Genomic DNA, 13,444 nt, shown 5'->3' with positions numbered 1-13,444 from the left:
CCAGCATTTAGGGTGACCAGACAGCAAATGTGAAAAATCGGGACGGGGGTGGGGGGTAATATAAGAAAGACCCCAAAATCGGGACTGTCCCTATAAAATTGGGACATCTGGTCATCCTACTGGCATTAGACTCACTGGGGCTCAGAGCAGAAACCCACCACTTGGGACTGAAGCCGAAGCCTAAGCAGTGTAGCTTCATGAGGGCGCCTGTGGCATGGGGCCTCGGGCAATTGCCCTGCTTGCTACCCCTTAACACCAGACCTGGCTTTTATATGCAGACTAACAGCTGTTGTGACACAGGTGGGCCATAGAGTTTTTATAGCATGTTGGGGTTGGGGGGACTCAGAAAGAAAAAGGTTGAGAACCCCTGGTCAAGAGGGTGGGGAAGGCAGGTGGTGACAGATTTGTTTTTAAATGTTTCTTCTAAAAGCTCATTTAGATTTTATGTGGTGCTCTTTTGGTGGGGAGAAATTTCTGATCTGCCTCTTTTTCACAATCTCCTGCCATTTGTGAAGGTGAACAAAGTAGTATTTTATTTAGCTGGTCTTCCCCCTGAACTGCTGGTAACTTGGGAGCTGTGCGTTGGTCAGAAAATCCATCTGTTTTGTGAACTCTGACCACAGAACAGCAAACTCCAAAAATGCACACAGCACAGGAGACAAGTTGTCTGGATTATGCTGACTAACCCTTTCAAGGGCCTCCAATATCATGTGCTTGGCTCCTCATTTTGCTGAGTCACTGTAGTGTTTGTTTGCCTCTCCAGATTGCTGTGTCAAGTTTCAATCCAGGGGCTTTTTTTTGCTAAGTCACGGCAGGTCAGAGGCCCATGCGAGGCTGTGTATTAATCAAGCAGTTTCCTGTTCTCTGGCCTGAGATTGCAGCTGCTTCAGTTGGCTCCACTCCAATTTTGGAAACAAACAGACCTCAGAATTATCTGGAAATAGGTCTAAGCCTTAAATCCAGGGAGCCTCTAATTACTGCTTCAGGGGGAAGGGCAGATGAGTGAAAGATACTCTTTGAGCTGGAAGAAAATGGGAGCTTTGGTAAAGTGGAACTTGATTTCTAATTCCTGCTACTCTGAGAAAGATACACAACACACCAGACAGATTTACCAGTTTGTGTATGAGGTTTTCAAATGCTGCTGTTTGTGCTTAGGCCCCAGTCCTGCAAACACTTACGCACATCTTTCACTTTAGACACGTGAGTAGCCTTGTTGATTCAAAGGGACAACACAGTTAAGTGCTAAGGGTTTGCGCTGTGGGATTGGGTCATTATCTTGTTTTTTTGTGGGTTGACTATGTGAGTTTCTGTTCTCTCTCTTCTGCTCCCTCCCCGGCCAGGTGTATTTGTGAAGGTATAGCGGACTGGAGGGCATGTACAGCCAAAAGCTATTAATGCACAACCCAGGTAATTGATCAGTGCAGTGCGCATGCTGCACAGTTTATCAGTAATGTGCACTCCCACTCCAGTATGCGCTCCAAAGAGCCTGTCAATGCTGTACATGCCCTAAGGACTTTAACCGTACTATGTGCTCCCATCAAACTCTCTCCAGAATCTGTTGATACTTTGTACTCCCATTGTGTGCTCTACCAATATCCTAGCGCTCATTGCTCTCTATTATAGGAGGCGTAAGAGCATATGTCCTGGGGAGTTTTTCTGTTATCCACTCTTTCACAACCCCTGGCACATGTACATGTCACGTGTGTGCTCAGCCCATCTGCCAGTACTCTTAGCTCTTGGAACATTAGGAACAATTAACTGTACTGTGCACTTCTGTCAGGCTTGGAGCATTAGTCCTGGGAATTCACCTAGACCTTGTTGTTCTGTCACCTTTGGAATGTTTGTTTTAGAAGTTCATCTGTGCTATGTTCTCCATAAGTCTTGAAGCAAGTTGTCCTAGGAATTCATCTATAGTATGTGCTGTCATCTTGTTTGGAGCATTTGTCCATGGAGTTTATCTGTATTGTGTGAATCCATTACTCTTGAAGTATATAACCCAAGAATTCATCCATACTGTGTGCGCACCCATCACCCTAGAGGTATGCTTCTGTAGGAATTCAGCAGTATTGCGTGTGCACCCATCACCTTAGCAGTGTGCATCATAGGAATTCAGCCATACCATGTGTACATGCCCGTCACCGCACAGCCCTCATGCTAGGAGGGCGTGTCCCAGGAATTTTCAGTACTATGCACTCTGACTTCTGAACTGCGATTTCAGACTTTACATTTGATCTAGGCTTATCAGACTGTTAAATGACTGCCTACCCCTGTACCATACCTGTATTGACTGTAGGTTTGGCCATCCTGCCCCTGGTAAACATCAATGAATCCACAGTGAATAAAATATCTCACCCTGGTAATTGCCAGCTAAGGTGTGGGATTGCTGTAACCCTTGTCTCCAGATGAGTCACGTTTCTGGTTTGCTGGGGAAACTTTTAGGCTCCATAAAGCTCCTGTCCCCTCCATTAAATCTTTTTAACTGAATATTAACTGCTTTCTTTCTGTTACACTACAGGCTACCACCAGGTTGCATTCTGCTGTGTCACGGTCTGGCACACACTAACTCCTTGTTTACATGTCAGCAGTAACTTTTCCTGGGGAATGTGTTCTCTTCCGAGCCCAGCCTCTGGCATTATTCACTGCTGCCGCAGCAGGGACAGCACATCTCACAGAGAAGTGAAACTTTTTTAGGATGTGTGATTTCACGTGCTGTAGCTGGCAATATAACTTGTACTTGCAGAATTTGCTGTCAATTCTATACAAGGCCAAATGCTCCTTAATTTGTCCTTCCCCATCCCATTTACTGGTCAGTACTTCTTTATCAACTGCTAAACCATCTGACTTCTTGGTGGAATTTGCTAATCCACTAGGATTCATAGATTGTTTTTGAGCTTAAAAAAAAAAAAATCATTGTGAGCATCTAGTCTGACTTTCTACCCGGCCATAGAATTTTACCAACTGATCCCTGTATCAACCACAATAACTCGCAATTGAACAAAAGCATATCTCTTAGAAAGAGACTCCATCCTGATGTAAAGATTTCAAATGACGGAGAATCCACTACATCTCTTGCTACATAGCTCTGATGGATAATTAATCCTTAGTATTAAAAAAACATGTGCACTTCATTTCCTGTTTGTGTTTTTAAAGCTTCAGTGTCCGGGCATTGGAATTGCTTCCTCCTGTGCTTCTGCCCTTTTTGGATGTTTAACTCAGAATAGGAAGAGAGGAGCCATTCTCAAATCTGTGCCAACACACTGGCACACTCAACCCCCCCGTCCCTTCCACAACATGTCACCTTGGCAGCATGGCAGAAGTGACAGAATCTCTCTCTCAACAGCAGTGGAGGAGATCAGTGATGCCCAAGTCCGGCCACTGAAAAGACTGGGGCTACTTAATTTTCAGATTGTTCCATCCCTGTTCTACATCATCTCTTTAGATATCCACAGGCATGCAACAAGGCTGGGGGTGGGGTGCGTGTGGAAGGAAGGGGCTCTTTCATCACAAACAAACCTCCCCCTCCGCCAGAGTTAGAGGTCTGATTTCTTGCATCCTCCATCTCTTATCAGGTCTCTTTGAAGAGACCTGAAAGTTCCACTCATGTGGACAACTTGAGAGAGAAATGGTCATTTTAAGGACACCACCTTTCCACCCTCCATGAGGTGGATCTCTGAAGAAGGATCCCGTATGTGCTGACCCGCATATTAGCGGTCACCCTTCAGGACCCCTATGTGTAACAAGCATATTTTAGGCCTCATGATGTCAAGTCATGACATGAGGATGCAACATGATTTCACAACTCAAATGTGAGACAGTTATTTTATCCTGCCGGATAAATGCAGAAGAACAGCAGTACCCCAAGTGCAATGACATGTGACATGTGGAGGAGGAAGGGAACTAGAGACGATGCAGAAATGTTCTCGAGTGTTCCCATTGCTTTAAGAGAAAAAGGGAAGGCAGGAACCCCAGTTGAGTCAGCTGCAGAAGTGCTGTGTAATCTTTCCTGAACGCTCAGCCTCCTAACTCCAAATGTCTGACTGAGGCGAAAACAACAAATCCTGCCAGCCAGCTTCTATATCACAGGACTGGCGCGGTCCCCAGTCAGTGTTCTAAGGCCTGGCCAGAGGTCTAGGGTGAGAGGCTCACCCCACAGTGCCCTCACCAGGACCTTGGTCCCATTTTTAACTGTACCCTGCCCTGTTTTCTGGTTGAAGGAGAATGTTCTGTTTGCCAAAATTAAAGCCAATCAATGCATTTTCCACATCCGGCTCCACCCTAGCAGGCTGAGCTTCTAACCCATCTAAAGCCTGAAGAGAACTCCATTTTGGCCCTGTGAGTTCCTAATTATTCACCAGTTACGACGGCAGAGGGGCAGGTGCCAGCCAACTACTGTCAGGAAACCAGTCTCTAGACAATCCAGTTGCTCTTTTGCCCCTAGACCCAGGTTAGATGAACTGTTTGCACTTCAAGGTCTCTGCAGACCTCCACCAGAGTTTCCCCTAGCCCAGGTATAGTTCACCATCCTTCAGGTCCAGGAATGTGCACAATAACTGGTGGGGCACAGAGCTCCTCCGGCCCGGGGGCCATGCTGGGGAAAGCAAGCGAGCTGCTCCGGCTCTGGGGCCACATCAGGGCAACAGAACATGCCCCTTCAAAAGCAGTCACATTTTTATTCCTGCGCATGCCTTTGTTTGGGTCCTTAGCATGTACCTTCTCTGTGCCATGTACCAAGCAGTTACTGTGTGGGAACATAGTACCCTTGAAACTGCCAACTATCATTTCTATTCCCTTCTCCTTGAAGTCTGAGCTCCATGTTATCTGAAAGAGAGTACATGTACAGATAGACTCTGAGGGCTTGTCTACATGGGGAGTTATTCTGAATAGCTAGTCACGATTTATTCCAGAATATGAACATCCACATAGGGAATTAGAGTGCCTTATTCTGAATTAGTTAATCCACTTCCAAAAATGGATTAAACTAATTTGGAAAAAGTCACCCTTATTCTGGAATCAGTCTCAACACAAGGAGTTAATCAGGACTAGACATTGCACTTTAAATTCACACCCTGCTTTAATCTGAATTAATTTCCCAGTGTAACCCCCTTAAGCATTAGTGAATCCTCCCAAGCGTCCACACTGGAGCGTCTTAGTTCTCAGTGCTACCAGCTGGGCAGAAAAAGGGTTAACGAGCCTGGGCAAGATGCCCAGCCTTCTCTAAGGAGAAATCTTTCAACATCCTGTTGTTGAGCTTCATTGTTAAGACTGGTCAGGAGACTCCTCCCTCCCAGGGGGGAGGGGAGGGAGGGCAGTGAGGAAAGTGTGTATGTTGCAACATTTACACCAGGGTCAGCTGTTTGGCTGCTCACGTGATCTGAGCCTAGTATAAAGCAGGATGCAGAAGAAGGGCTGCTTAACTCCGAAGCTTCCCAGAGCCCTGAGAGAAAAGAGGACAAAGCGGGGAAGGCGAGAGGAAGACCACAGAAAAGCAAAAAAGAGAAGGAAGGAAAGAAAAGAGAAATGGAAGGTTCCAAGACACACAGCTCTGAAAGGTGAGAGCGGGGCTACAATTCAAGGGAAATTACCATAGAAAGGCATGGCATTTCTTCCCCCCCCCCCTCACTCTTTGGGTTGGGATTCGGGTTGCTGCTCTCCACCTCTACTTTACTGGGAATGGGAGGATCCTTTTCCCTTCCTCCTCCTTTCTATTGACAATCTCTTCCCCCTCTCCTGGCAGAATTTGGGATGCTGATGCTCCTTCTCTTTCCCACTCCCGCCCTCACCACCCTGCAATGCTTTTTCTCCCCACCCCACTCGTTGGGAAAGAGCTAGCTTTCATTTTGGAGGGGGTGGTGAGATGCTTCTGACACTGATGTTTTTTCCCTCTGCTTTCCCAGCATGCCTGGAGACCTATCAGAAGCCCTGAAGGAAGCCACCAAAGAGGTGCATGAGCAGGCAGAGAGCACAGAGTTTATGAAGAATTTCCAGAGGGGGCAGGTGTCACTGCAGGAGTTTAAGGTATCCCTGCAGTGCTGCTGGGGTGGAAGGGGAAAACTGGGCTCTAGGGAACATCTCGTGTCTAATTCAGAACAGCCAAGTCAGGGCTCCTGAATGGGAAAATCTTTGGGTCATGACAACATAGCATCATTGTGTCACTCATCATGCCAGCATCTAGCTCCAAGTAACTTCAGGGTTCTCTCAATGTCTTGCAAACTCCTGTTGCAGAATGTGGTGCAGAGCTGTGCATTTCTGGGTGGGGAGTGAAGCTACACTTAGCGGGGGTGTGCCTAGCTTTGCTGACACTGCATGAAAGGGCTGAAGAAATTGCTTTAATCTTTCCTCGCAAATCAATTAAACGCCCATGTGTTTGCTTATAGTCAAATGATGATTGATGGAAATATACTGTGTACAAGCATATGAAGGGTTTAAAATCACCAAGGAGGGGGAAGAATTATTTAGAATGATCTAAGTGGGTATACATGGAAGTAACCGCGGGAAAGAGACAAGGAAAATTCAGTCTGGATATTGGCAGTCATTTCCTAAAAGTGAGGTCTGCCAGGCGGTGGAATAGTCTCTGGTCCTGAAGGTTCCTAGTTGTTTCCTCTGTAATATTAGAATTATAATTTGGTTTAGCACTGGACCAAGGAGGATACGACTATACAGTTCATGGATTTGAGCAAACTGTGTCTCTCACAAATATGCAGGAGCTAATCATTGTTCCAGTTGAATGAATGAATAAATGCTAATTACCTTGTGGAGCCCTTTTTGCTCAGCTCAAGCAGGACCAGTTACATGTAACTCTGATTTCTAAATTAAAATAAATAAATGGAGATATCCTATCTCCTAGAACTGGAAGGGACCCTGAAAGATCATTGAGTCCAGCCCCCTGCCTTCACTAGCAGGACCAAGTACTTATTTTGCCCCAGATCCCTAAGTGACCCCCTCAAGGATTGAATTTACAATCCTGGGTTTAGCAGGCCAATGCTCAAACCACTGAGCTATCCCTCCCACTAATGATCATACGATCATACAATATCTAGGTGTAACCCTGGAGAGATAATGGGGTTCCCGACAGCTGAATCACATAATAAACAAAGCCACAAGGAAAAACAGGAGATCCAAGTGAGCTAGAAATTCCTGAGGGCCTTGAGGATGTGACACATGGATTGTCATGCCACAGCTGTTAATTTGATCTAGTGTGAGTCAATCATCCACCAGTTTCTGAAACTAACTGCAGTGCTGAACTCCTACAAATGAGGATGTGGCATTAGCTAGGCAATGAACTTCAAAGTGGGGTAGCAGTAACACCCCCCTTCCCCCACAAGTCATTTCTCTGAGACCAAAGGATTCAGGACAGTTTATGAGAGGATAGTGATCTGTTGTCAGGGAGAGTCAGAAGTGACTATGGGCTCCAAAAGGTAATGCCGACGGGCTGAGATTTTCAAAATCAACTGGAGGATTTAGCCACACAACTTCCACTAAGGCCTCTAGTTAGCTTTGAAAATATCGACTATTCTAGTTACGTTTTCTTAACTTGTCATGCAATTTTCCTCTATTTTGTAACCAAGCTTCCTTAGGCTGTTACCAGACCTTTCCAGGAATTTGGCTAATGGGGTCAATGTTTAAAATCCTTTTTATTTCTGTTGCTAACTTCCCCGTAATATACAGATGACTATGTAGAAATAGCTGCTGATTGTAGTGGCAAATGTAGGAATGATTACTATTTATTGCAGTCAGCCCTGTAGAAACAACACAGATCAGGGAGCGTGAATTGGTTTCTTTTTTGGTTTTTGTATCTGCAGCAGAATTTTTAACCAAGCCTGAGCCATCTGTATCACATTGCCTTCAGATTCTGCCCGTAGTTACCCCTGAGCACCCTGATTGTAAAGACAATGGGATTGTACATGTGTTAGCGAAGGCAGCATTTGAGCAGCAGAATCTTCTGGTGATGATGCAGAAGAAGGAAAGAGCCCAGTTTAACTGTCAAACCCCAGTTTGAAGGACTGGCAGTTAGAAAAAGCATCTTGTAAGAGGAGAAAATGTGATATGGCAATAGAGACACAACAAACACACAACCTCCCAATGATCTTTTCACGAAGTCCCTTTTCAGGGCTTGTCTACACTTACATTTTATAGCACTCTAATTTGCTGGCTCAGGGGTGTGAAAAATCACCCCCCCGAGCGTAGCAAGTTTGAGCGCTTTAAAGTGCTAGTGTGGCCAGGCTCCGAGCTATTCCCCTCGTGGAGGTGGATTACCAGGAGCACTGGGAGAGCTCTCTCCCAGCGCTCACGCGTGACCACACTCACACTTCAAAATGCTGCCGCGGGAGCGCTCCTGCAGCAGCACTTTGAAGTTTCTAGTGTAGATGTAGCCTGACTGTTTCCTGTCCCCTTTTATGCCAGCAGCGACCTTGACTGCCACAGTGGGTGGGTGTTTTTTGAGGATTTCTAGCTGAATGTCTCTGAAAAGATATTCCTATCTAGTCTCCTTGAGGCAGCCAAAGTGAAAGGAAAGTGGCCACCCTACTTACTGATCTTGAAGGGACAGGGGCTGCAGTTCCAACATCTGTGGTGTCTGAGCAGAGGTCTGCCCATTGAGTGAACAGATCATAAAGTAAAAAGGTTCTGTCAAGGCCTAGGAAAGGGATAGGATCCCCAATCTCTTGAGACAGTCAGAACTGAACAGTGCTCTTGAGAATGTACCTTTTGGGAATCATTCCTGTATGGGGAGCGGTGTATGTGTGTGGGAATAGACTAGATGTGACCTAATAGGATTCTTCACACTCTAATTTCTATGATCCCAAGGTGAAGGACGCTGTCTTGGTGAAGGTGAAGTTGGGGATATGGTACAACACATACACAGTGTATATATGCAGATATGTTGTATTAACGTGAAGCTGGAAGGCGAGAGACCCTGTTGCTGACTTATTCCTTCCCTTTTACTGCAGATGGTTCTGACTTCTCTGTACTACATCTACTCTGCTCTGGAGGAGGAGATTGAGCATAACAAGGATCACCCGGCCTATATCCCCGTTTACTTCCCAGCTGAACTGCACCGTAAGACTGCCCTGCAAGAAGACTTGGAGTATTTCTATGGCCCACTGTGGAGGGAAGAGATCTCATGTCCCGAGTCCACTCAGAGATATGTGAATAGGCTCCACTATGTGGGCCAGCATGAACCAGAGCTCCTGGTGGCCCATGCCTACACTCGGTACCTGGGAGACCTATCTGGTGGGCAGGTGTTAAAGAAGATTGCCCAGAAAGCTCTCCACCTACCCAGTACTGGAGAAGGACTGGAGTTCTTCACCTTTGAAGGGGTGTCCAATGCCACAAAGTTCAAGCAGCTGTACCGCTCCCGGATGAACTCCATCGAGATGGACCCAGTCACCAAGAAGAGAGTCTTGGAGGAAGCCAAGCGGGCATTCTTGCTGAATATACAGGTGAGTAACTAGCCTGCATTCCCCACTGCCTCTCCCACCTAAGGTACAGCTGCTATCTCAACATAGGCATGGTGGCGTTTGTACTGATGAGCTGAAGGAAAGCTGTGGGCTGTCAGGAGTAGTGACAGCTGTACTGAACTTTTCCTATGTGAAAATTGCTTTTATGAGCCTCCCAAGAGACTGGATACTAGAAAACTTTTTTTGCCTTTGTGCAATGGATCCTCTCCAGGATTTGAATGCAGGCTCTTCCTTTGCTGCTCTTGTTTGAACATGAGCGTTTATTTTGGGGGCAGGAATCAGAGTCCACATATCCCTTTATCCTAGTATTTCCACACATCCCCTCCCTCCCCTACAACTCTCTTCTATACGAACACACACACACCCTGCTTTCTCTCTGATCTGGAGGATGAGCATTGGGGCACAGCTTACTATTGAATTGCCCCGGGAAAGCATTTCACACACTTCATACTATTAAACAAGCAAGGAGTATAGAGGAGTTCAAGAGAGACCCTTAGGTAGACTCCTTTCTGGAGAAGGAGAGACACACAGGATTAGTGGCTGAGCCAGATATCTTTCTCTAGTTCCCAAAATCTCTTCTGGAGTAAGAAGGGGCTCAGGGAGGAGAGAAGACAGCATTCCAGGTAATGCGGTAATTGTGTGTGTGTGTTTCTTGTTCTCAAGGTGTTTGACGAACTACAGAAATTGGTGTCCCAGTGCCATGAGAACGGTCACCCTGCACAACAGAAGCCAGAGCTTCGCACAAGAGGCACCAGCGGAGCACATGAGCATGGTAAGAACCTTCCTAAAGCCAATTTTTAGAGTTTCCTTTTTTTTTTTTTTTTTAATTCCCTTTACCTTTCCTTGCTGAGTGGTGAGAAAGAGGAGTTGGCTCCAGCTGTCCTTGAGTGTCTCTATTTCCACTCCACTAGTGTTGGCTAGTGTAGCAGACGTGTGTGAGAAACTCCTGCTGAGAGCTTCAAAGGAGGCTGGAAACATGTGGGATCTTGTGAGCTCTGCAGAAATAAAAATACGCAGCTTTTATATGGTGCTTTTCACCAGTAGGTCTCAAAGTGCTATCATCATCCCCCTTTCACACATGGGGAAACTGACTGTTAGGAAGGTTTACAATTAATGGGCGTGATTCTCCTGTTCCTCTCACTGGTTTTACACCAGTATAACTCCATTGGCTTCACTGGAGATCTACCGGTGTAAGCAATAGGAGAATTAGGCCCAACTGAGACTACTTGCATGAGTAAAGGCTGCAGGATTGGGCGCAGTGTAGCACGGTAATGATTGATGCTACAGTCCTGACTGAGGAGGCACTTGCATTATAAGCCCCCTTGACATGAAGACCTACCCAAACTCCTGTCTTTTGGACTGAAACTTTTCGTGCTTGTTGTCAGTGAATATTTCTGGAAAGAAAGAGAAAATTCTTTTTCTCCTGAGTGTTGGGATAGTGCTGCTGTGTGGTCCCCGCTGCATTTCCTTACTATGAAATATAGCAAAGTCAGAACTACTTGTATCACCCCGGGCCCGGCTTGAGATCTTGCAGCTGCAGTATCCGAGGGCGGCTACTTTCCCAATCAGAATTCTAGTCTAACTTTAGAGCTGAAATGGCTCCATCTACTGACAAGATGCTGCCATTGCAGGAATGACATGGTGAGGTTCAAAGATCTCTCCAGCCATTGCAAACCATGCCCTTATTGCGGGGATAGAGTAACTATTCCGTAGCAAAGGTTGCTTCCAGACTTCTACTGGAGAAAGTGACTTATCTGAGAGTTCTCCTTGTAACCTAAGAATTTTGAAACTAGCAAGCAAGCAACGCTTTCATATGGTATTGAGTTGGGCCACCTTCATTTCAACATAAGGAACATTACTCTCAATTTCACCCTTGTATGTAGGTCTTGCTACACATTCAACCATGGGGTAATTTTCACAGAAATGGCATGAAACATTTTTAATACATCTTTTGTCATTATGGAATTTTATGGCACTCTCAAAAGCACTCAGTGTTGACCTTTTGAAAATCCCACCCTAAGTGGTTTTTTTATGTTTTGAAGTGCTTACCTGCATTCTGCAACTGCCAGGAGTTGGAGGGCCCTATGTGGGAGTATTGAACCAGGGTTGGGGGGCAGCCATTACTCTCACGCAGGCTCTTTTGACAGCTGGCAGAGCTGCTAAGATCTGACAGAGAGGAGCCCTGTTTCAGCAAACCTTATATAGTCCTATGCATAGTCTGCCCTCATGCAGACCCCAGAGGGAAGAGAGTGGACTGGGGCAGGGTACGGAGGGAGCAAGGGCTGGTTTGTGAGTCAGAGCCAAGATTGGGCCATGAAGTAGGGCCAGGGAATAAAGACTGGCTGGGGAAAACAAGGCTGGAGACTGTCCGAAAGGTTCGGGCCCTGGGCTTTCCAGGAAGCAAGGCCAGGGAGGAGATGAAATAATCTTAGGTGCTCCAGGAAAGTCTTTTCACCAAGAAAGCTTTAACCTACACTCAGGCTTTCTCTACACAGCGCACTGAGCTGCTCCTAGGAAGCAGCAGGAGCCTGGCATTGTGGTAAACTTGAGATTTACAAAAAGCAAAAGGAACCAAAACACATTAAGTTACAGCAGTGGGAGGCCACCCTGCACATCTGGCCTGGAGGAAACAGATTGAGTGCACTTGCAGGGCAGTGAGGGTTATTAGACTGTACCACACACCTGGGAGGGATGTGAGGATTTACACCACAAACCCTACCCCTCTGAACTGGTTGAAGGCACTTGACTACTGACCTTGTGTCTCACTAGCCCACCCACTTGTGGTTACATCTGGTGTATCCCTTCACCATTATCCTGTGCGATTGCTCACTTTGGCCACAGTTTAGTGTGCCAGGGATAACATCAGTGCATCTTTGGAGATTGATATAAAACTAACATAGAAGCAAACCCTTCCTAGCCTGATTCCTGCTCTTACAAATTTGATTTCTGTTGATTTTAGGACCAGCTCCTGTGAAAGAAGGTGAAAAGACATTGATGAAGCACACAGGCATGCTGCCTAGCACTCCACTGGTACGGTGGATTCTTGTCGTCAGCTTCCTAGTGACAACGGTAGCTGTGGGCTTGTTTGCCATGTGAACAGAAGGGACTCTAGGCCTTGCCCTCCTGCCGCTCCCTCCTCAAACTAACACACCTAATGCCATCCATCCTGCCCTCTACCCGGACACTCTGATCTTGGCTGTGCCACTCACCCTTTTCCAATGGATTCAGAGGACTCTAAAGGCTTCGTGTGAATTCTCCCTGATCTGTGTTGAGAGCATTTCTTAACCCACAGACTGAACTTGGCCAAAAAGCTGAGGCAGAATCAGAAAGGTCGTGAAAGGCATTGCTGGGACCTGGCACCGCTTCAGACAGTTCCTGCAAAGAGCCCCAGATGTAAAGCACAGGTCTGGTAGCTTCCCTGCTGCCTGGGAAAAAAGCCTTACTGGTGCTTTGTTCACTCAGTGTTTCGTACAGCTGGCTGATGCAGCAACGATTGCTTCTGTGGCATTATGAGGTTCCCCTCTGATAATAGACTGTTTTATATGATGCTATTAGCCCGTTGTAGCATATTTTCCCAATCATGACTCAGATCAATTTTGTTTTGAGACAGCAGAATGCAGTTGTTGAAAATACAGTGTTGTCCTTGTGTCCTGTCTGTATAATTTATACATTAACAATAAACCTCAATATAAGATGACTCTGCTGTGTGTTTCCTGGGGTTAGTGCCTCATCTGGTCTGGGGGAGGAAGGAGGTGCCTTTTGCTGGTTCTGTTAATGCTTTGGGAAGGGCTGGCTGCATGCTCAGAAAACTGATACGATGAGGCACAGAATGGGGAGTTAGCAGATCGGGGCTCTGTTCCCAACTCTGACACCAATTCATTGTGTGACCTTAGGAAATTCTCTTAACCTGTCTATGCCATGGAGATAACTACACTTACCCATCTGCATAAAGCACTTTGAGATTGATGGATGAAAAGCTCTATGTAAGA

General features: G+C 46.2%; 1 protein-coding gene across 1 annotated transcript; it reads left to right on the top strand.

Moving 5' to 3' along the window:
* The first annotated feature begins 5,392 nt into the window (after positions 1-5,392).
* HMOX1 (heme oxygenase 1) lies at positions 5,393-13,152 on the top strand. The gene is given in 6 exon segments (XM_024216780.1): positions 5,393-5,480; positions 5,483-5,549; positions 5,895-6,015; positions 8,946-9,437; positions 10,119-10,227; positions 12,415-13,152. Coding segments are annotated over 6 exon segments (1,014 nt in total). The 3' UTR covers positions 12,552-13,152.
* The last annotated feature ends 292 nt before the right edge of the window (positions 13,153-13,444 follow it).

This window comes from Terrapene carolina, unplaced genomic scaffold (genome assembly GCF_002925995.2).
Source record: "Terrapene carolina triunguis isolate 2854851 unplaced genomic scaffold, T_m_triunguis-2.0 Scaffold247, whole genome shotgun sequence".
NCBI classification, from domain to species: Eukaryota; Metazoa; Chordata; order Testudines; family Emydidae; genus Terrapene; species Terrapene triunguis.
Note: the sequence above shows the minus strand (reverse complement) of the source record. Positions and strands in the feature narration are given on the sequence as shown.